The 23,245-nt window shown below is 25.0% G+C and overlaps 2 protein-coding genes across 4 annotated transcripts in view; one reads left to right on the forward strand and one right to left on the reverse strand.

The window, feature by feature from the left end:
• The window catches only part of LOC129984040 (F-box only protein 38-like), a 39,758-nt gene extending 29,626 nt beyond the window's left edge, over positions 1-10,132 (reverse strand). Inside the window, exons 1-3 of the mRNA XM_056093802.1 lie at positions 9,931-10,132; positions 7,646-8,299; positions 454-610 (exon numbers count right to left, since the gene is read on the reverse strand). Of these exons, the coding sequence (XP_055949777.1) occupies positions 454-610; positions 7,646-8,174 (686 nt within the window). The 5' untranslated portion in view covers positions 8,175-8,299; positions 9,931-10,132. The remainder of the gene's footprint in view (positions 1-453; positions 611-7,645; positions 8,300-9,930) is intronic.
• Positions 10,133-10,481: 349 nt separating this feature from the next.
• LOC129984138 (probable alpha-aspartyl dipeptidase) lies at positions 10,482-22,632 on the forward strand. 3 transcript variants are annotated; one of them, XM_056093934.1, is made up of 10 exons: positions 10,482-10,575; positions 10,929-11,026; positions 13,664-13,755; positions 14,476-14,550; positions 16,473-16,552; positions 17,427-17,600; positions 18,591-18,650; positions 18,736-18,818; positions 19,473-19,571; positions 22,403-22,632. In XM_056093934.1, exons 2-9 carry the CDS (start codon positions 10,929-10,931, stop codon positions 19,537-19,539), a joined length of 729 nt encoding a protein of 242 aa, XP_055949909.1. In that variant the 5' UTR covers positions 10,482-10,575; the 3' UTR covers positions 19,540-19,571; positions 22,403-22,632. The 3 variants fall into 3 exon arrangements, with proteins under 3 accessions (XP_055949909.1, XP_055949910.1, XP_055949911.1); XM_056093935.1 differs by lacking the exon at positions 10,482-10,575 and adding an exon at positions 10,609-10,725; XM_056093936.1 differs by lacking the exon at positions 10,482-10,575 and adding an exon at positions 10,817-10,841.
• The last annotated feature ends 613 nt before the right edge of the window (positions 22,633-23,245 follow it).

Genomic DNA, 23,245 nt, shown 5'->3' on the forward strand with positions numbered 1-23,245 from the left:
AATGGAGTCGCAACTAAAAAAGGCAGTATTATGTCTAAAGAACCAAGAGTCCAAGCAATGAGGATTCTGTTTTAATAAATCAAATAATACATAAAATACTATGAAATTACAAATGATATATTATTAACTGGACATCTGAAAAGTCACTTAATGTGCTTGCAATTATCTTCATTTACCTGAAAAGGAATCATGGAGTTTCCTTCAGTATTTTGATATTTATAACTAATTATATATAGATTTTTTTTCAATATAATTTCTCTCTTATTACTATTTTTATACCAGACCTCTATATTGAACAAGTTTTTTATAAAAAAAAAAGCATGTTTAATATTATTAGCATATTAAAGTTTAGAAAAATAAACATGATTAAAAAAAGGTCAATTATTTATGCTAAAAACTAAAAGATATATATATCTGATATAATTTTAAAAGATATGTATATCATTGGTATACCTTAGAGATAAAGTCGGGCCCATACAATGTTTCATAACAAATGTCTTCAGCCTTATTGCTAGAAAAGCTCGAAACGGTTGAAGTTTGGTAAAACGAACACACTGCAAGTGAAGATGTTCTAAATGTGGCATGGAAGTTAGCTCTGGTACTTCTACACCTTTAAAGCATAGATTACTTAATAAGATTATGTCTGCAAAATATAGACTACACAAAATATTTACATCTAAAGACAGATACTCTAAATATAAATATAATAGAATAATTTTAAACATTTATAATTTACAACAAATTGATTCATTCCTTAATCTGCAAAATAGTTGAATCATACAATTGCAGCACAGCATGAGTAAACAAATACAAAACCTTATTTATTTAAATCTGATACGGTTAGATAAACAGAAACAGAAAAGTTAAAGAATAGTTAAAATGAAATAGAAAAATATCATGATGTTGAATATAATGGTATTATAGTTATTCAAATAGAAAGGTTGAGCACAACTGTACTAAAAACAAAATGCGATAGAATAAGAGTACCGCCTAATTATTGTTGTTTTTGCTAGTTAATTTCTATATTTTACATAGAATTTTACTTGAATCAGTACATTTATACTTAAAAACAAATTCCCTAGTTTTTTTTTTTTAATTTAACACTATTTCATTGAGATTAATTAATTTTATTACTTAAGTTACAAAGTGAAATGTCATGACAAATTGAAAGATTTCGATCTGCACAGTAATTTTGAAAAAGTAATCAACTGTGTAAACTGAGGGCTAATGTATTTAATTGTATGAATTTATAATATTAAAAACTTAAAAGAAACTTTTCTAACAACTCATTAACTTTTATATAGATACCTAAAAGTCTACAAAAAGATGTAACCAAAAAAAAAAACAATTTAACCACTAGAAAACAGCAGCAGTAATACAATAAAAAGAAGCTCATGTATGAAATATTATGCCACATTGTTACTTAAAATAATTCTACTTTAATATTATACATTGCAATAATTTCACCTATATTAGCAAATTTCAACACTCATTAAAAATTTTGTCAATATAATAATAAGTAATGTATTAAAGTTCCGATTAAAAAATAATTAGATATTATAAAAAAGGATAGAAAATCAAAAACCCATATTAAAAATACATATTTTTTTTTCAAATTTATAAAAAAATAATAAATAATAGGGGAAAATCCCTTTTGCATTTTTGAGCAATTAATATTGTAATCTTTAAGAAAATCAGAATTGCCCACTGCAATTTCATTTCTATCATTTATAGTTAGCATAACTCATTTGTTTAGAAACAGTTATCAAAATAGAATATTAGAAGGCACTACAGATTTCAAATTTACATTAATTAATTAAGATGATCATAATATCATTCTGAACTATAATTGTCTGATAACTATGAATCCTGAATTAATATTTGAAATTTTCATATCAAACAAGCACAAGACAAAATGTAAATACTTTTCTTGCATGTGTGTGCATGTCTGTATATATCTATATACGTATATATAGATATAATGGCATTTATAAATCTAAATTAATCATTATAAATGTCTTAATTTTTAACTTAAATTATCACATGTTAATATCATTCTCAAATGTTCTTCTACTTCTTGATCTCATGCTCACCTTTTTTATTTACTTATTTATAACATGCACTCTAGAAAACTGATGAATTTAGCATTTTCCACACTCAGAGAGAAAGGATAAAAATCCCCAATACTTGAAACATTCTTTTAAAAGATACCAAAGATTCCCTAGCCTAAATTGGCATGTGGCAAATAAATCCCTATAAGAATCCCACAGGAAAATCCCTGAAGGGACAAATTTTTGTCTCTTTTGCTCATGTCACAATGTAGATAGGTGCACCTCTTGTCGTTTTTTCTCTGAACAAATTATGGTTCCTATAGTAAAATAAATAACAGTTAAAAATTTCAAAAGTTTCTTTTTCCCAGCCACACAACTGCAGAGTTATGTATGTTCACATACATCTACATTCATTTCATTTGTGATATGAAATTTATGATATAACTAAAAATGTCTAAAACATAAATTAATAAAGAATTTCACTTAAAAAAGAAAACTTTTCCATTTCTTTCAACAAAAAATAATTTAGCATTTGTTTAATTTATAAGGTTTTGTTTTTAAAGTGGCCGTGTGGAATTTTTTTACTTGTAACATTGATCTGATGAACAGTTTCATCTTACTTCTGAATATTTTTTTTTAATTCTTATTCAATGAGAATTGGTTTTAAATCCTTAGAAATAAATAAGTTTCATAAATGCCATCGTTAATTATTTAAACTTTAGCAGATGTTCTAAATATATATAGAACAAAAATTATCACAATTATTCTTATGAATTTATTATTATGGTTCATATAGTTATACTTATTACAAGTCATTCATTTCTCAATGATTTGCTCACCATTTCATATTTTTTCCCCTTCTCACTAAATGCAACCATAACCAAAATATAAGATCAGCCATCAACTCCTGAATTAATTTTTCTGATATTAATATCAGAAAAGCTTTTTCTTCAGTAGAACTCTTTTTTTATATAATAGCAAATATTTTAGTTGATTATAAAAAAAAATCTTCCTTTAGTAACTTTAATTTAGTACATAAAAACATTTATATTGCAAAACCATAAAATTTTTGAATATTTTTTAATTAACTATAAATTTTCAAATAACAATACCTAAATCAACTTCATATTAAAAATCAAAAATTTGAATTGAAGATTCTCAGTTGTTGTAAGATAAATAATATAAAAGTTTTGTAGATATGATAATTTCCTAACACAATTCTGTAAAATCTACAGATGAAATCTTTAAAAAATCATTTAATGTTTATTCTCTTTTTTACTGTCTTATATATGAAGTACAGAGAAAGTATAATATAAGTTTTAAAAAAACTGAATTCAAAACTTTGATGAATCTCCAAATTTTAGACCTTTGTGAGATTGAAAAACACATTTTTGGAAAATGTCTGTCTGCCCATCAGTCTTGACAAAGATAACTTAAAAATGTTTTGAGGTAGATGAATGGAATTTGGTATACAGCCTTTGCACCAAATTTACAGATTTCTATCAAATTCTGTGCCAAGTCAATTCAAAGGAAACCCATCTATCTGGCTCTTCGAATATAACTTAACATGAAGAGAAACTAAAGAAGAGAACTAGATCAATAAAATTCCGTATACAGATTTAACATTTATACTATTGACACCTATCAAATTGTGAACCAAATCCAACAAGGGATTAAATGTATGTATATTTGTATCTTCAGAAATATATAAATGTAATAATTCAAAAACACAATGCCTTAAGTATATCATATTTGGCATGGGCATTTGTGCGTTACAGCGTAGTTTTGCATCAAATTTTCATTTCAATCAGTTGAGAAGAAAGTGTCTAAAGCTGCATTTGATTTTTGGATACTTTTAAATGCATGCCAGGGATTAATCAACAAAGATTGCATGATAAATTCAATAAAAATACTAAATTCATGCAAAAAATTAATAATTTGTTACTATTTTATGCCAATACTAAGCATGGTGTTCTTACCTCTAAAATAAGCACATTTTTTGCAAAAAGGGAAACAAATTTCTTGTAATTAAATTAAATATATAAGTAAATAAATTTGAAATTTGCTTGAATTTCCATACTATAGCCATTAATAGATATTTAGTGTTGCATTAATAATATGAATGAGTATGAAAGTTTATTTAATTTGAATAGTCTTCCCAATTTTTTTTTTTTTTTTTTTTTTTTTTTTTTTACGATTGAATGCTAAGTAAAATTTATTTTTTGTTAATAAAAAAGACATAAATTATTTACATTCTCCGTTCCTTAAAAAGATTTATAAATAATATAATCTAAGAAATGTAAAAATATAACTCAAAAATGACTTTCAGATTTAATATCAAAAAAGTTAGTAGTATTGCATTTTCCAAATTTCTAGCATTCTTTTATAAAAGAACAGAAATACAATTTTATATTTTTCTGAATAAGCCCCAGGTTTTAAAATATTTTAATACCATAATACTTTAAAAAATCGAAATCTATTAAATAAAATTTAAATGGAAATAGAAGTTTTTAAAAATGCACTCAAATTTAACAAACTATTTTAAAATAGCAGAAATTTCTTATTATCTCCTATAAATGCAAGTTTTTGGTTTTGAAATAGATTGAATATATACTGAATTTTAATTACCTTAAAAATTCAAAGTAATTGGAATTTGAAAAACTTGAGTTAATTACTTTTCATAAGTTTAATATGCAGGTAGAAGTTTAGCACACAAAATTCATTATAAAATTTAAGCATGGAATTTATTTTAAATAGTATATATGTTAACTAGAAAAAAATGAAAAAATAATTATTGCATATGAGCTAGCATATCTACAGTTGCCTGAATTATCAGAAACTGATAATTCAGGCAATAGAAAGGACATATTTACAGGGAATATTTGGTTTCTAAAAATTCTCATTAGCTATACATATAATATAGCATTACTTTCAAAACATTCATATCATTTAAATCAATTCATTTTATAATGAATTCAAAATAAAGTTAACATTGAAATTTTCAGTATCTTTAAAATTTGCTGTATATTCTAAATTAATTCATGATACATTTAAAAGATATTTAAAAATTTCTGATTAAATATTACCAAAATAAACATTCTAAAGTTTCAAAAATGCATATATTTAGGATTTTGAAAAAAAATAATAAATAAACTTGCAAAAAAATATCCTTTTGTTTTAAGTTCTTATATTTAATCAGCTTCATTTCATGTTAAACATGTTTGATAAATGAAAATAAAAATTTACATAAGTATAAGAAATTTCAAGCTCTTAAAAGAAACCTTGGAATATTTATAAAGAAAATTGCAAAAAATCAGAAATTTGTTTTTATCTGATGATTTAATTATTTTCAGCTTTGAAAATAATTAAATCACCAGATAAAAACAATGAAGTGATGATCAGATAAAAAATTCACAATTATCTCATTTAAAAACCTAGAACTTTCCTATTCTAAGATAAAATGTTTTACCAGAATAAGTAAGCATTTACTTCAAAAAATTTCCAGCTTATATTTTGTCTATTATTTGCAAAAAGTGGGGGAAAAAAAAGAAAGAAAGAAAGAAATTTTTAGCTCATGCTTTTGAAGTATAAGTAGCATCAGAACTGAATAGAACTTAAATTAAGAACATTTCTTCATAATTTTACACATGGAAAAACACACACACATTTTCAAAGTTGTACGTACAGCATTCTTACAGAGAAAAAAAAAATTTTAATTTGATAATTAAATCTATTTATTTGCAATGATTGCTTCTCACTCATTGACAGAAGGCTACAATCTGTTTAGGTAGCCAACAGTATAATAATGTTACCTTTAAAAAAATATTACTACGTAAATTTTGTATGAAAATTTCAGTTTTTTTTTTTTTCCCCTTGCAAATAAATGCTATTTTCTTCATCTCTTTATTTATAATTATGTCATTTTCCTCATAGATGCTTAAAAATTCTTCAATCTATCATTAATAATGTAGTTTCTATAGTTTTTAAAAGTTTGGTATTTGCAATGTGAATAATGATATTTTTACTGTATTTTTTCAAGGTTTATTTGGATGATTATTCAATTCAATATTATGAGAACTACTTGAATTCATGAATAGAAACCTATATCTATATTTTTTTTTTTACTATCTACCCTTATCTTTAAAATTCCCATTTATGCACTTATTTTTCTTTATCAAGAAAATGATAATGGACCAAGGCCCAAAAGAAAATACTGAACTTGGGAGTAAGTTTATTACAAAGTTTGTCAAATTATTGACTCCATAATTATGATACCTTTATAATTATGGAGTTAATAATGAACTTGCTAGAATTAGTATTTCAAAAGCACTACAAAGAAGTTCTAGTTATTCATATTCTAAAAAAAGAATACAATTTTGTTTCAAATTACCATAATCAAATAAAAACATGTTTCACAATAATTCTGTATCTTTATAATGTTGAACACTGTATTTTTCCCACAATAAAACATATTTATTCAAATCACCTGGAAAATCTAACTAGTTTATGATGTACTCAATCTGCATAACTACTAATAACACCATCTGTATTTTATTATGGCCTCTTTCTGTTAATTAGTGTTATTTAACACAAAATAATGAAGGCTCTGATCATAATATATGTACAGCATATATATTATGATATTCAAGAAGAAAGTTTTATTGAATTTAGATTCATGAAATCTTATGTTAATAGTTTCTTTTCAAAATATGAGAAATTTGATGCTAAAAGCTATTCACACAAGCAAAACTTTAACTTGCTAAAAAGTTATATCTTATAAGGAACCATTCTCATACCTTCATTCACTTAAGTCAAACTATTTTATATAAGTAATACTGATAATTCAATAGTAAAATCTGTGATATTTATGTCATATCTTTATAAAAATTAAACAGTTATAGATGATAAGCATAATAAACTTTGCAGTCTTTTGAAATTAAAGTAATTTAACTTATGCTAAAGTAAGTAAATAGTCCTTTTTTGTACTATAGCTTTGAAGTAATTAATTTAAACTTATGCTAAATGATTAATCCTCATGTATCCATTCTGAGCTGATATAGATCCTGTTAGACCAAATTCAAATGACAAATTAAAATCAACAATTGTGTAGCCCTAGCATATCGAAAAATGAATTTAATTTGATTCAGGTTCTGGAAATCTACAAGGTAAAACATTGTTAAATACCTTAAAAGAAAGCTGAAAACAAATGACTTTTTGGTATTTATTTAGTTATCGAATTTAATAACATAAAGCATTAAGTCAAAAAATACTGATAAAAATAATTTTCAGAGAAGATTTTAGTGAATAAAAATTAATAAAAGTTCAATTTCAATATTCCATTAATGAAAGACGTTTTTATAGGGGAATCCATATTTGAAATTTCTATCATTACTGTCAACAAATACAAATATCAGATTTTAATAATATTTTCTAATGCATGTTTAGTTGTTTCAATTAAAATCTTTAAGAAAGGAAGAAAAAGCTAAGGACAGAAATATATATATTTTTGCATATTTGTATTAGCACTCAGATATAACTTGATATGAAATAAAAACAGTTGAATATGGAATCCATAATGAAAAAAAAAATATTACCAATTAAATGCAATGATGATATTCGAGGATAATGAAAAAGTTTCAGTCTATGAGAAGCTTGAGGTGGGAATACTCCATCTCGGTTTTGAAAATGTCCAATAATTTTTATCTGTGGAAGATGTTGCATTATAGCTTCCAGCAACCTCAGATCACTCGTTTCTATTGACTTTAAATTATGGCACAAACTTAAAGCTTCAATTATACCAGGGACAGTTAAAGCAGATCTCTTTCGTAATCTCCTCCTCTCTACCTTTAATGGATGTAGACCATATACAATTTCTAGATTAGGACATTTATCAAATAAACAATGCATGTGATCATCTGTTATAGATGATGGCATATAACCATAAATTTTTCCCTCACAAAAGTCAATGCTCTTACAAAGACGAAGATGCATAGATACAGCATCTAGTAATTTCTTGCATAACAATGATACTGACAATACATCCTGTAAAGAAAGATATTGAAGAATGTGACAAATTAGCTCATGGGATAAGTCTGTGAGAATAGGAGCATTCTTATCAATCATTTTGAATTTTTCTTTAGAAATTTAACTTTATTACAGAATAAAACATGAGCTAGAATACAAATGCTAATGGAAAATTGAAGGAGTTCTTCTACTCCGATCAGCTATTTTCTTTCGAGTTTCAGCATCTAAAAAAAAAAGAAACTATAAATAAAACATTATTATGAAACTAAGTAGTAATTTTTTCTAACAGAAAATAAAAAGAAAATTAATTAAAATAAATCTATATTAAGTCAATTATACATATAAATTCAAACTTTAAAAAAAAAAGGTAGAACTTCATTTCTCAGAGTTTTTGCTCCAACCTAAATTTCTAAAAATTACATTTTTCCATATATACAAAAATCAACAAAATTTGTACTTAAAGGCAGTTTGGAGTTAGCAATCATTTAAATATATGCATGTAAACTAGCATTTTTAATCACTTTATAAAATCAGTTCTGCTAGATAAGCGATAATATATCTACGCAACAAAAAGACTCACACCATTAAAAATTCTTAAAGCATTAAATTTTTTTTTTTAAATTAATATGTGACATTTTATAATAAAGAAAAACAAATAATTATGCAGTTATTTGTAACAACAAACAGAAAATTACAATGCTTCTACAAGTTTTCTTTGAAGAATATGAAAAGTTCATTAATTTTACTAAGAATTTCAAGAAAATATTCTAAGAAATGAAATGCTATTCACAAAGGCTTATTTTCAAAAAAATTTGTAAGATACACAGTAATATGTTCAGTTCCAAGTCTCTAATCCCCTTCTCACTTTTTATAGTTTGCTTTAATTATATTCCACAATCAATATTTTTGATGAAAACTAGGAGTAATAGTCAAATTAAGAAGGAATATTTATTTGCTGATATGCTAATTAAAAGATATGCTAATTAATGCTTACAAATCACCAAAAATTAATTATTTTAAAAATTAATTTAATCTAAAGAATAATAATTTTTTTTAATTTAGGCAAAATTGGAATCAAAGCCTTGATTTTTATTTCAGCTTATTTCCATTTAAATCCAATACTAAAAAATTAACAGCAAAAAAATGAACACAAATTTATATCTTGTTTAAAGATATATAATATTGATTAAATAAACACATTCCTGAAGTTTACATTTTTAACTATCATTTTACTTGGAAAAAAATTTGTTCTTTTTTTTTTAAAATCATAATAGTCGTTTTCAAATAGAAATTGTCCACATACTTATCCGTTATTTTGGATTCATGAATCATATTTTCATTCATTATGAAAATAATAATCCAATTATTTTAAAATGTTAAGTAAGTTAATGGTGAATCTAACTATTAAATGACAAACTGCTTTTAAATGAAATACAATTTTTAATTTTTTTTTTTTTTTTTAAAGTTTCGACATACTTTTTCCAGAGTAAGAACTGCAGTAAGCTCTAGCAGATGCTATTCCTAATGAATTATTTTATGACTTAATTCTAATATTAATATTTTATCATTGGACAATGCATCAAGTATCAGATATATTTAATTACGTACGTAAGGGCAATTTAATATAAATCTTTAAAGCTATCTTTCTGACAGATGATCAAAGTGGCTCGCTCTATTTATTGCGATTATAGAAATTCTGTGAATGACTTTGCATTCGATTAGTAACAATTAATTTAAGAGAGGGCGAGTGAATTTTTTTCTGTAAATAATAAGAATAACAAAAATAAAATCTTCGAATAGGAACAACAAAAATAATTATTTACAAAATACGGTAAAAAGATTCTTAAAGAATTACCTATAGAGTAAGGATCTATGGTTGCTGGTCGGTATATTAAGTCATATATTGGCCGGCTAAAGAATATGAGCATAGAAGACCCAAGAAGACCAAAAAAAAAAGTTCTAGGATATCTTCGATGAAATGGAAGTTTCCGAGCTCTCTTGAAAATTGGCTTTTTTTTGCTTGGATACTCCATAACCGACAATTTGTTTATCACGGAATTCTAACCTTTAAGTTGAGTAAAATTAAGCTGTTATTAGAAAAAATTTCAAAGAAAATAGACAGATCACTTAATTCTTTTTGTATTGTTTCTTCTGTAAATTTAATGTTAATTTACAAATTTAATTTACTATAATAATATAGATATAAAATTATGATCATAAATATTTATTTGTCGCGATTGTCCGACATCGAATCTGTAAGATTTCTAGTCTGCTGAGAAAAACACGGATTCCTTATTTTTGCATAATTTTCTATTTCAATCATTTTCTTATATATTTACAAAATATTTTAAGTAAAATTGTTTTGAGAGAGTTTTTTTTTTTTTTTTTTTTCTTCTGTTTTGGACCAAGGGCTTTCATCCGAAGTGAAGTAAGGTTGTGCTGTCTGATTTGCGAATGTTTGTAATCTAGTTTTGTTTACTTCAAAAATTTTCAGATAAAGGTATATTTCTAGATAAAGTACTTTTGCTTCTAACTTTTCTGATATATTTTATAATCGTATGTAAATATACTCAGTAATTTAAACGAGAATTTTCTATGTACTCTCTCTATCATATAAAGAATGTAAATTCTGTGTGTCAAACTATTTTAGGTTTGATTTATTTCATGGTTACAGTCCTTGGCATACGTTATATTTCTACTTTCCTAATAATAATTGTTTGAAAAAATCATATATTTATTTTCACATTATCCATTTAATTTAGTGAAGTAAAAATTATACATAGACTTTTTTTCTTTAATTCACCATTCTTCATTGTTTGTACCTCCTAACTGTTTGTTAACTCCCTCTTTCAGATGACGAGTCCAAGGTTACTTTTAGTATCAAATTCCAAATTATATGGGGAAGATTTTTTTGAATGGTGTTCAGAAACTTTAAAATCTTTTTTCAAGAAGTAAGTGAATTTTTTGTTGTTGGTGGTGGTGTTTCTTATTATTTTGGTTATTATAGTGGTTATTTCCCCTTCTATAAATATAAATTCTATGCATTTTTGTATTTGTGATTTTTTTTCTTTTATACACAGTCGCCTACTGATTTTTAAATTAATATTAACTAATACAAAATTCTCACGATCCTTGAAAACAGCTTGAATTTTATTTTGCTGAACTGAAAGTTCTAAAAGAGTATTTCATTTTTCATTAGATTCATGGAAATGGGCTAGAAATATAAATATATAATTTTGGGGACAGAAGATAAAACTAATTTGCAAGTTGGCTCTGCCTTGAGAATTGATATGGGGACATTGAACAGATCTAGCAATTCAAAATAATATTATATCACCATTCATTGTTTCTTCATGATAGTTCAATGCATACACACAATTTGGGTGAACGATATGATTTAAAATCAAAAGGGTAACAATTGAAATGCATTACAAATTCAGTCTGCAAACAAAATTGCTGTAAAGGCAGGGAAAATTTGCAAAGCGTAGCAGAACTGGATACTTTTAAGAATTGATCAAAACAACTTAAAATGTAAATTTAAATTATTTTAATAGTGCAGTGTTTCTGATTCATTTGTTTAAATATAAATAGAAGTTTGCTAATCTGTCTTTTGCATTTTTCTTTTCATTCTGCCATGCACAGAACAGAAAAAAAAATTGATGGCTCTAAGATTTATTCCGGTTTTGATTTAACTAAATTAATAAGGTATTTATAAAAGGAGAACTCATTAGTAATATGTGTGAAATTAGAACTTGACTGCTAGTAAATACAGTATTAGGTGGTTGAATTGTATTACGTTACTAGCTGACCTGGCAAACGTTGTTCTGCCATATAAATTATTTCTGGTGAATATTTTGGTTGTTAATTAAAAAATGATGAATGTATTGCAAGTGTGTGGGGATGGGATCTATGACAGAAAGTGGAATGGAGCGCTGTATATGATGATCGTCGATAAAAAAAAAAAAAAAAACCAACCATTCATTTTCTCAATACAATGTATTTCATTAAAGTAACAAACATATACATTGTTTGATGTCTTCAAAGTTAAACGTAAAGTGAAAAAAGTATATTTTTTATCCTAAAGTATAATAATGAAATAAAGAAAATCAATATTCATTTCGAAGAGCAATTAAGAGTACGATATTTTTTGTCAATTTTAGCCTACACAAATCAGCTCGATGGGTTGCCCACACGAGAGCATGCTACATATAATTGCCTGTGTGACAAACATGGTGTGCCCAAATCTAAGCCACAAACAGACATTGTTTGGCCTTATTGATTGTCATTATGAATGCCAATCAAATAGGAAATTGAACACATTTGAATTCAATTGGCATGTCTTTGAGATCATTGGCATTCGTGCCAGCAAAACATTTTTGGTTTGGAATTTGCCGTTCAAAAGGGTGGCTTCGATAATGTTTTTATCAATTTTTTTAATGATCAATCACGTGCCATTGCACAGCCGTGGTGGGTTCAAATTCCGAAGTAAAATAACCGGAGATCCAACTTTCAGTCATAGAAGGTGTGGTGACATGTCTGGCAAATCCAGTGAGTTCAAAAACTCTGTTGGATAATTTACAGCTTGGTTAGCATCGCAAACTGTATCAATCGATTTGTATGATACCAAGTCGCCTGGCAACGACTACTGTATCTTGAAATTTAAATTGTCAACATCCACCTTTTTTGCTGCCAGACTGGCTCTTTCTGTCAGCCACGCATGATTTATGTATTGTATGCATACATTGGGAAATATGCTGTCAATGAGGGCATTTTGCAAATCAACGACAGTGCAGAAATTAGTCGGCAATTTTATGCTTAAAGTATTTTCATAGACGGCAACTTTTCCATCGTCGATATCTAACAATTGGTCCAAGAATGTGTCAGCAGATGGATCTTGTAGCATTTGGATGTGCATGTTTATTTTTAGCTGGACTTTTTCAACATTATGCCACAGTGGCAATGATTGCAAGCAAGCGTTGATCTCATCAGCATACGTTGAATGTGGAATGATGAGATAAGGACACCCTAATTACCTAGCGTTATGAAATATACTTTACGACCTATTCCCATACATACCAAGTACACATAAAAAATTTCATGAAAATCGTTCGAGCCGTTTTGGAGGAGTATGAACAGAAACACTGTGACATGAGATTTTTATATATTAGATAATGGTGGTATAACTGTTTTAAATTACAAGAGGTACATAACTGATATTCAAGGTTGATTTACAATTACAAGAGGTACATAACTGATATTCAAGGTTGATTTTCAATAAAGCATCTAAAAGATGGTAAGCAAAATAACAATAATGGCGCATTTGAACATTCATTGTGAAAATATTTGATTTAGATATATAATTTTCATATACAAAATATTTAACTTATGGTCCTCGAGTTTTCTTTAAAAAATCTTGGAAAAATCCGAGATTTTAATTTTTTTTTTTTTTAATAAGGATAAAATCTATAATAGTGAACAATTCTAAAAATTTAAAGAAATAAATCATAATTGAAAAAAAAATAGTTTTTTAAATATTAAATACTAATGCATCATTATTATAAAGTTAAGGTTAAATTTCCATTTAACAGAAATAATGTGAAGAAGCTGTTGTTTGTTCCTTATGCATCCAGAGATTATGATGGTTATGTTAAGAAGATTGAACCTGCTCTTAAAAAACAAGGTAAAATGATAAATTGAATATATGAATTAACTAAACATATTTATGGGTGGTTCTGATGATTTGCAATTTTTAGGTTTATCTTCTTAAAATTTTGCATAAACTTTGAGGACACTTATATAAAGGGCTTTGTGAATTATTTCCATTTACTATTCCTATGTCACCTAAAGTGAATGTGGAAATCAAAGAAAATTTCCATTGCTATTATAAAAAGTCAATGCTTAATATTTATCAAATGAAAATGTGCTAATTTTGTCATTTTTTTTATGGCAAATCCTTTAAATAGCCAAATAATTGTGAATTTGTTTGCTGTCTATTTTGGGTTTTCTTCTTTCATCATCTATGAGAAAGAGATTTTTATTTGTAACTTTTTCTATGTGAAATGATTTTATTTTAAACCAATTTTCAGATTATTTTTAGCATTTTAAAGTATCCAGTTATACTTGCACATTTATTTCCTAATTATACATAATTAGGGGACTTAAGCTTATGCTGTAAATTGGAATTAAATAGCTTAGTATTTCTGCAACTTGGTAAAATAATTTCTGTTGAAGTTTGTTCTTGGAATTAGTTTATTAAAAATTCATTTTTGCATATTAAATGTATGCCATAAATCTTTCTCTTTTTTCTTTCTTTCTTTTCTTTTCTTTTTAATTTATTGTGTAAATAATAGTTTCATTTCGAAATATTTTATCATTTTTAATGGCCTCCTTTTTTTTAAAGGCTTAGAAGTAGAAAGCATTCATCAAAAATCAGATCCTGTTGCTGCTGTTCGTGAAAGTCAAGGAATTTTTATTGGTTAGTATCAAATGTTTAAATGTTTGACGTTTGTATCAAAAATAAGGTAATCAATTGTTAGTGTCAGAATATTTTCATTGTAATATAAATTAGCAGATAGTAATTTCAGAATTAAAGTTTCAAAATTTAAGTTCATATAACTGAATTCAGTAATTTTTTTTTTTTTTTAATGATTAAAACGTCACCAGGATTATTATAAAATTCTCCTTAAAATTTCTACAATTTCATTTTGAATGTTTTTAGTATTAGTAAATTATTAATTTTAAATCATGCATATTTTATTATTTAAATATGAGAATTTTTAACCAAATTGTGTCACAGTTAAAAAATTTAGATTTATAAAATTGCATATAATTTATTCACCCATGTCATCTATCAGACTACAGCATTTTCTGATATATCCTGTATATTTAACTACTGAGGTTGAAAATATTTATTAAGACTTTGTGGAAAGCATGTAGTTTACTTTAATTTAGTACTGTCATGTTCATACACATTTACTCCTTCATAAATTAAAATATTATCTGTTGGATAAGCAAGACAATATGAATACCATTATTATTTTTCAAAAACTTTTGCAAATGAAGATGATTAGCAATTAATTGCCCATCCCACCCACTCCCTCCTTTTCTTCTTTTATTTGTGTTGCATTATTATTATTTTCATGCATTTACATCAAATGACTTAAAGCACTTTTTAATGTAAAATTCTTCTTTAAATGCATGCTTAAATCTAATTTCCAGTTTTGTAAGTTCCATAAGTTAAATCAGTTTTTTGTTGCTAACATTTATGTTTTTGTTGTGGAAGATTTTATTAATTGGACTGTATCTGTCACAACTATCAGTTATGAATGAATTTAACTGATTTATTTTTGCTGTATTTGTATGTTAAATCATTTGGTTTAACTAACCTACCTACCTAAAATTTGGAATTGAAATTTTCAAAAAAATACTGTTGTTTAATTTTTCCCTCCCCCTTTTTCTTTGTAATGAAGGACATAATTATAATTTTTTTTTATCCTCAATACTGAAGATTCCATTAATTATATATATATATATATATATATATATATATATATATATATATATATATATATAAGCGTTATTTTATGTTAAGTAGAATGCAAGTGTGGCAAACAGTGAAGAGACTTTGCATTTATAAATTCGCTTTCATCCATCCTGGGAAGGCATAATTTATTTACAAGGTGTGGATAAGGCATGTCCGCTCACACCAACAGATTAGACAAGAAAAGAGTGAAGAGCCAGAAATTAATTATCTGTGGTCTTGTGTAACATGACATATCGATAGGGAAAATATTTTTTCCCTGTGCTAATATATTATTAAGATTCTGATAGGGATTTCTGGCGCACAAGTTCAGTCACAAGTAAGGGAAATACAGGGATCTTGTAAAAAGAATGTGCTTACTGGACATCTTTCTATCTCTTCATGCAGAGCGTAGGAACCGCTGACAGAAGCATTTTCACAGAACTTTTGTTGCATTAATTAAATAGAAAAAATGGAATGGGATCAGGAAATAAGAGAATATTACTGTGGGCTAAATTAAGATAAAAATTTGAGAATTAATTTGGATTTAAATTAGAGTTTAATATATATATATATATATATATATTCTTATCTTTCACTCAAATGTCTGCTTTTTGATTTGTATAAAGTATATTTGTATATAATCATGAATTTATCCTTTTTTTTTAAATAAATTGATAACAATTTCTTTATCAGTTATATTATGAAGAATTGGGAAATTATATGATTGTGTAAATATATTTGCAATTGCATAATAATTAATTTGATATCAAGTGATAAATTTAATAGCAAATTATACTTTCATACTTACATAATAAAAAAAAATTTCATTAATATTATTTATCTAACTTTTAATACACATAATTCATGAATTTCAGGTGGAGGTAATACATTTTTACTCCTGAAAACTCTTTATGAGCAAAAACTTATTGAGCCTATCCGAGACTGTGTTTTAAATGTATGTAGCTCTCTTTACTTTATTTTAAAAATATGTTAAATATAATCACCTATTAGTGAAGCCATATTGTCTAATTTCATTTATTGTTTTGAAAAATTAGAAAAATGTAAATAACTTTGCATACTAGATTAATTTTTATTGTTAAATTTTTTTGTTGTATTATTAAGCTTATTTTACAATTTCTATAATGTTAAATTTTATTTACACTTACTTTAGACTGTGTAATCAGTTTATGGGCATGTTTTTTAGCAGGGGGGGGGGGTGTATTTTAAAGTTAATTGATTTTGTAGATTTTCATTAAAATTATTATATGAGAATATTTTATAGAATTATATAGAATTTGCTTTTAAAAAAACTTGTAACATTTTACTTTAATTTTATTTATTTGAATTATGCATTGTAACTGTAGTAAATTTTAATTCTACCTTTTTATTTAAATTCATTGTGCGCATTTTTCCAAGATTAAAAGTTCATCATTTTTTTTATTATTATTATTATATTAATTTGAAAAAGTAGAACTGTTTGTTATTATAAGCAAAGAATATATTATCTCTTCTATCTATTATTTCATCACTTAAGTGTATCTGCAATTTAAATTTAAATCAAAATTGGTTTAAACTTTTAAGTTAACATAACTAATTACTAATATCATTTGGATAATTTCAAAAAGTTTATACTGTGCAATTAATCATAATTTGTTTATTTTTTTATTTTTATTTTATTATAATGACTTTTATTTGACAAATTAACTTCCAGAAATAATTTTTTAAGCATCTATATTTCAGTTACTTAAAAATTTTCTTTCTTTATCTAACCTGCTTTTCAAAGTTATCTTATTATTATTATTATTATTACTATTTATTTTTATTTTTAGAAAGATATACCATATATGGGATCTAGTGCTGGAACAAATGTTGCTACAAGATCAATAAACACTACTAATGATATGCCAATTTGTATGCCACCATCATTTGAAGCTTTGAAATTAGTGCCTTTCAACATAAATCCCCATTACATTGATACAGATCCTAACAGCACACATATGGGTGTAAGAAATAGTTTGTTCTAGTTTTAAAAGTTTTGTCTAGAATTTTCTATTTAAACAAGTACTAATAATAAAAATAATTCATTTAGTTTAGTATTAAATTTTACTTAGAAACAGAAATGTCATTTCTTTCAAACCAGATACAAATATTATATTATTCTCACATGAATAAAATGTAAATAAACATTCTTTATATTACTAATACTTCATGCTTCATAAAAAGTCCCATTCAGCCTTGAAAAAATTTATTCATACCCTTAGAAACTTAAACAATCTTCTTTTTTATAATAAATATTTATATGATTCTTACATATACACGGACTTTCATTTTGCCATAGAAAAATAGTGAGAAAAATACTATCTTGTGTATAAAATTTAATTACAGTTAATATTTTACTCTATTTGACATTGGAATTATTATTCTTAAGAAAATAAAATCAGTTCTTACTGTTTAATGCATTTTCAATTTGATATTTATTTTCAATTTTTTATTTTAGTTTGGTTTGTTTTTTTAATTTAAGGATTCTTACCTCTTATTTTGTCTTTTTAATTTATAAAATAATTATAATTTATAAAACTTGAATAAATACATTTATAAACTGAATATCTTTGTTGAAAATGTGTGGTGACATTATGTAAACTTTTCATCAAAAGTGTTTTAATTCAGCTATGCAGTCATTTTATGAATGAATCAATGCTATGAATCAATTTTAATAGTAATCTTTATTCATGCAAAATAATCTTCAAATAGTGGATCAACACTTTTTTTACAAAATATTGTTATATCCTAAATCTAAATTATTTCTAATGATTTTTCACAGCATTTAGTGTTTAATCAGAAATTTCAACAATAATAAATAAAAATCTAGGATTAAAAAAGAGTCCCCCCCCCTTCATAGTATTCTGATATTTCAATAAATTTCCTTGTTAACATTTATTTTTAATATTTCAATATTATTCTTTTATAAGATGCTAATTAGGTTTGTTTTCTAGGAAACAAGAGAAGATAGGCTCTTAGAATTTCTTCGTGAGCCAGACTGTGCCCCAGTTTTGGTATGCTTTCTCATTATTTTTAGCTTCTTTTAATCATCAAAAAAGATCATTAGTAATTTATTTGCTCATTTTTAAAATTTTATAGGCTCTCAGAGAAGGTAGTGGTTTGATTGTAGAAGATGGAAAAATTTCATTATTTGGACGAAAAAATGCTAGATTCTTTAAAAAGTATATACTTTTTCTTTATCATTACAGTCTAATATTATAGTTAGAAGCAAAATATTTTTCATTAATAAATATTAAAAAGAAATCATTTTAAGTAAAAGTATTTTAGAAATAAATATTTTAGCTAAAAATAAAATTGAAAAATAAACAGAATTTTTTTATTCAATGGTTTTTTTATTACTTTCATTGATGTTTTAAAATATTGTAGAATTTGAATTTCCCCCTCTCCTTTATAAGAAATGTGTATATTTTGCCATAGAAAAATTGTAAACAATTTTTCATATAATACTTCCTACATATGACTTCAAAACTGAAATAAGGGCTTTATATATATATATATATATATATATATATATATATATATATATATATATATATATATATATATATATATATATATATAAGTAACCAATCAAAGTAAGAAATATTTTGAAAACGAAACGAAATAGTTTCGGAATCACAGCTAGAAATTATTTCTTATTCAAACTAAAACCAATAATGGAAGAGGAAATATATATATATAACTCTACTTTAAGTTTTTTCATTTATTTCAATTAAATTTACTATTAAAAATTTGCGCCTATTTTATTTTTACATGAATATCTGTTCATCTGATTAAAATAAGCAATTTATAAATTTTTAAAATTCATTTTCCAGGGGCCAAGATCCAATTGAATATGAACCTGGCACTGATCTTTCATTTTTATTGAATATGAAATGTTAATACACTTTTAATATGCTGTTTAGAAATTTGAAGTGAGTATTAACTTTAGTTTTCTTCTTACCATTTGATACTAAATAAAGTGGCTATTATTGTTTGAAAGAAATAAGGTACATTTTCAAAAAATATATAACAACTTGATAATGATATTTATAAATTGTCAAAAAGACCACCTTCAAGACAGTTTATATCACATTTAAAAAAATTAACACAAATTTTTACTTTATATATCATTTTCTGTCTTTAGTGAACAGTTGTTTTTCATGGAATATTGGTTGTGTTTGGTTTTAATTTATTCTTATGCATAATTTGATATTCATGATTACTTCAGTAAAATACTTTGAGATTTTGGAAATTTAAATAGCACTCTTTTAGTGGTCTTATGCTTGTTCTTTATGTACATAAACCATTTTAATAGGGCCATGCTAAAATCGCATACAAACCATATCTCTTCATTATCTAAGATCTAATTATGCCTTCTCATATGAGATGCATTGACTTCACTTTCTTATTTCTCATTCAGTCTTGCTTCTAATATTAAATTCTTGTGATGTGTATATTTTGTGAATACATCCAACGACTGTTAGCTTGATTGAAATGTAGTAAAAAAGAAGAAGAAAGAAAATCCAATCATTTAGAATCCTGGATTTGTTTCCTAGTATATTTAATATCTTAGTGGAGTTGTTAAGTAGATCCATCCAAACAGCTGAATTAAGTAAAATCAATAAGCAAAAATTTATTTTGACATTGCCAAATAATCTCTACTAATAATAAAAAAGAATGTATATGTGCATGTCTCCAAGGTTTTCTTGATAAATATGAGTACCTTGGTATAGAGTAATTCATGATCCTATCAGAATCGGTTATGTACTAATGAATGTACCTACTTGAATAATAAATTAACTGAGGAGCAAGAGAGAAAATTGACTTTTCTCTTATTAAAACCTTAGAATTCTGCAAAGCAGCACTTTTTCAGAACTATATTAATCAAAATCCTGTTTATATGCATGATAAATTTTAATGTTTACATTATAAAATTTGTTTTTCCTGTTCTATTTATTTATTTAAAACAAAAATCTAGTAATATACCTAAATTTTTTATATGATAAAACTTGTATAAACACACGCTTTGTATTTTAACATTTTTAAAACCATTTAATTGATAAAAAATATGCATTTTAGTTTTTATCAAACAAAAATATTGTTCAAATAAACAAATATTATGTTTATTTAGATAATATAAAAAATGAATTAATGTTATTATACTTATTTGTGAAAAATTCATCAGTAATTTTGATTTAATCAATAGTTTTTGAAATATCATATTTACAAAACACTCTAGATTATTTTATTGACTATCTTAAATAATTTTGTATTGTTTTTTAGTACCAAAATTGCTGTTACTGCCTAATTATAAATCTTAATCATATTTTTATTTTTAACAAATTAAAAATTATGATTTAAGTTTATTATAAATAAAAATAAATTGCTATAATAAATTTTTAGAACCAATGACACCCCTTGAATTAAAGGCATCCTTCGTATAGTATTAAATAAACTTATTGGATAAAACAATACTCTATATGTCTATCTATTAGTGCTGTACAGATCAGAAAGTCTGGGTCAAGGTTACCAAATTCAGCAAAAATATACTTAAAGTTTACTAATATAATATATACTTTATATAATATATGCTTATATAATATATACTTATTATATAAGGTTTTAATTGATTAAAAACTAGGCAATATTTTGTCTTTTTATCCATGATAATTTCTAAAAACTTTGATGTGCAAAAAACTAAATACATTGTTTTAGAATTTAAAACATTTGTCTTGATGATTTCTTTTGCCAAATAAATTGCTTTGTAATTTTTTTCCCTTGAATTTTGGAAGATTTTTCACCTTTTTTAATTTTTACTAATACTTGCATTGATACAATGAAATTCAAACTTTCTATTTTTTTTATTGAATATTTCACTGTTAAAGTCATATTATGGAATAAAATTCTGCTTATTACCTGTGCTATTATTTCTTTGTGTGCATATAGGGGGAGGAAAATGTATGTAGTCGGGTTTGGTTTACTGACCATGTCATTTGACTTAGAGCTAAAAAATTTGGCACAAATTTACCTCGAAAGATAGCAGTTTGTTTCTTGGAAAAATTTCTTTAAGATTTTAATTATCTTATTTTAAAATTTAAGACGGATATCAGTTTTCCACCGAGATGTAAATCATAAAATTTTTACTACACAAAACAGATTTTTGTAATTTTTTTTTTCTTGAACAATGCCAATTTTTAAAAATTTATCTATAAGTCTGTACAATAGTTTTCATTGCTAAAATGATATTCAAATTGCTTTTATTGTTTCATCAAATGATTAATTGCATGATTTTTTTTTCTATGTTTAAAATTAAATAAGAAAGAATCTCCGCTTATTATCTTAATATTTATGATGAGTCAAAAAAAGAAATTGCACAAGATAGCATTCAGTTTTAATTAGATTACCTGTACACTTAAGTTTTTAATGAGATTATTACATTCCAAAGTGCATAAATGCTAAATTTGGTAATACTGACAAAGGATTTTGCCTGTAGGATGACAACAGGATGGTATAATCTCATTTATTATGAATAGTTCTTGTAACTTTGAAACAATTACAGATCCATCACATTTAGAATTACAATGTTAAAGCAATTTTAAAATATAATATTTGAGTTGTGGGTTATGAGAAGAAAGGAAGAAAAGGATCCTTTAAAATAGCATTTCTTATTCTATTTATTTTGAAAGTTTACAGAAATGTAATGAATATGTTTATGGTATAAACTATATCCTTTTAACATCCAGTTTTTTTGTTTTCTTTTCAGAATTATTTCAATTAAGAGCAATAATAAGAAAGCTGAACTTCTGAGCAAAAATTGTTGGTTACTGTTTAATTTTTTACATTCAAAGGCAATATATTATTAAAAATGCAGTCAAATTTTTGTAATTTAAAATACATATTTTCTTGTTCAAGTTTTCAGTGTTATTTTACTGTATAATAAACTGCCTTGATAAAAATATCTTTATACTTAAATAAATTATTTTTTAAATGATATTGATATTTTTATTGTATGGTAATTCTTTTAAAATTACTTTTCACATGTTTTTCAAAACCTTCCCTGTCAATATTATAAAAAAATAATGATAAAAACTTTGATTTTTAAAATTACTTTTTGCATAAAATTAATTTTGCCTTGCTTTAATTTAGTGATAATTTATAAAGAAATTGCTGGAAATTAAATGTTGATACTTTAGTTTTATTCTGAATTAAGTCTTAGTCAATTTCAGAAATGTTTTTTGAGGGGAAAAAAGTGACTGAAATGTAAGAAAAAAAAAGACTTTTTTTTTTTTTTTTTTTTTTTTTTGGTATTATATGACATTTAAGTAACAACTGCATAAACATTACAACTAACAGTAAGTTAAACATTTGTATGCAATATATGTACATTAAAGTGAAATGCTTGCATGCTGTGTATACCTGTAATGCTTGTTCCCTATGCATTTTCCTTGTTGACTGAAATATTTTGTTATATAGTTATCTGCTATAATAGGTTTCTATAATAAAGCCAATCAGATGGCTTTCGTTTTGATTTTCTTATGGATAGTTTAGCTCCTTTTCTGCTCTTCTATTGTCCTCTGTATCTTTTAAACATATAGCAGAAGTAGGA

The sequence above is a fragment of the Argiope bruennichi genome, chromosome 9 (assembly GCF_947563725.1).
Source record: "Argiope bruennichi chromosome 9, qqArgBrue1.1, whole genome shotgun sequence".
Lineage (NCBI taxonomy): Eukaryota > Metazoa > Arthropoda > Arachnida > Araneae > Araneidae > Argiope > Argiope bruennichi.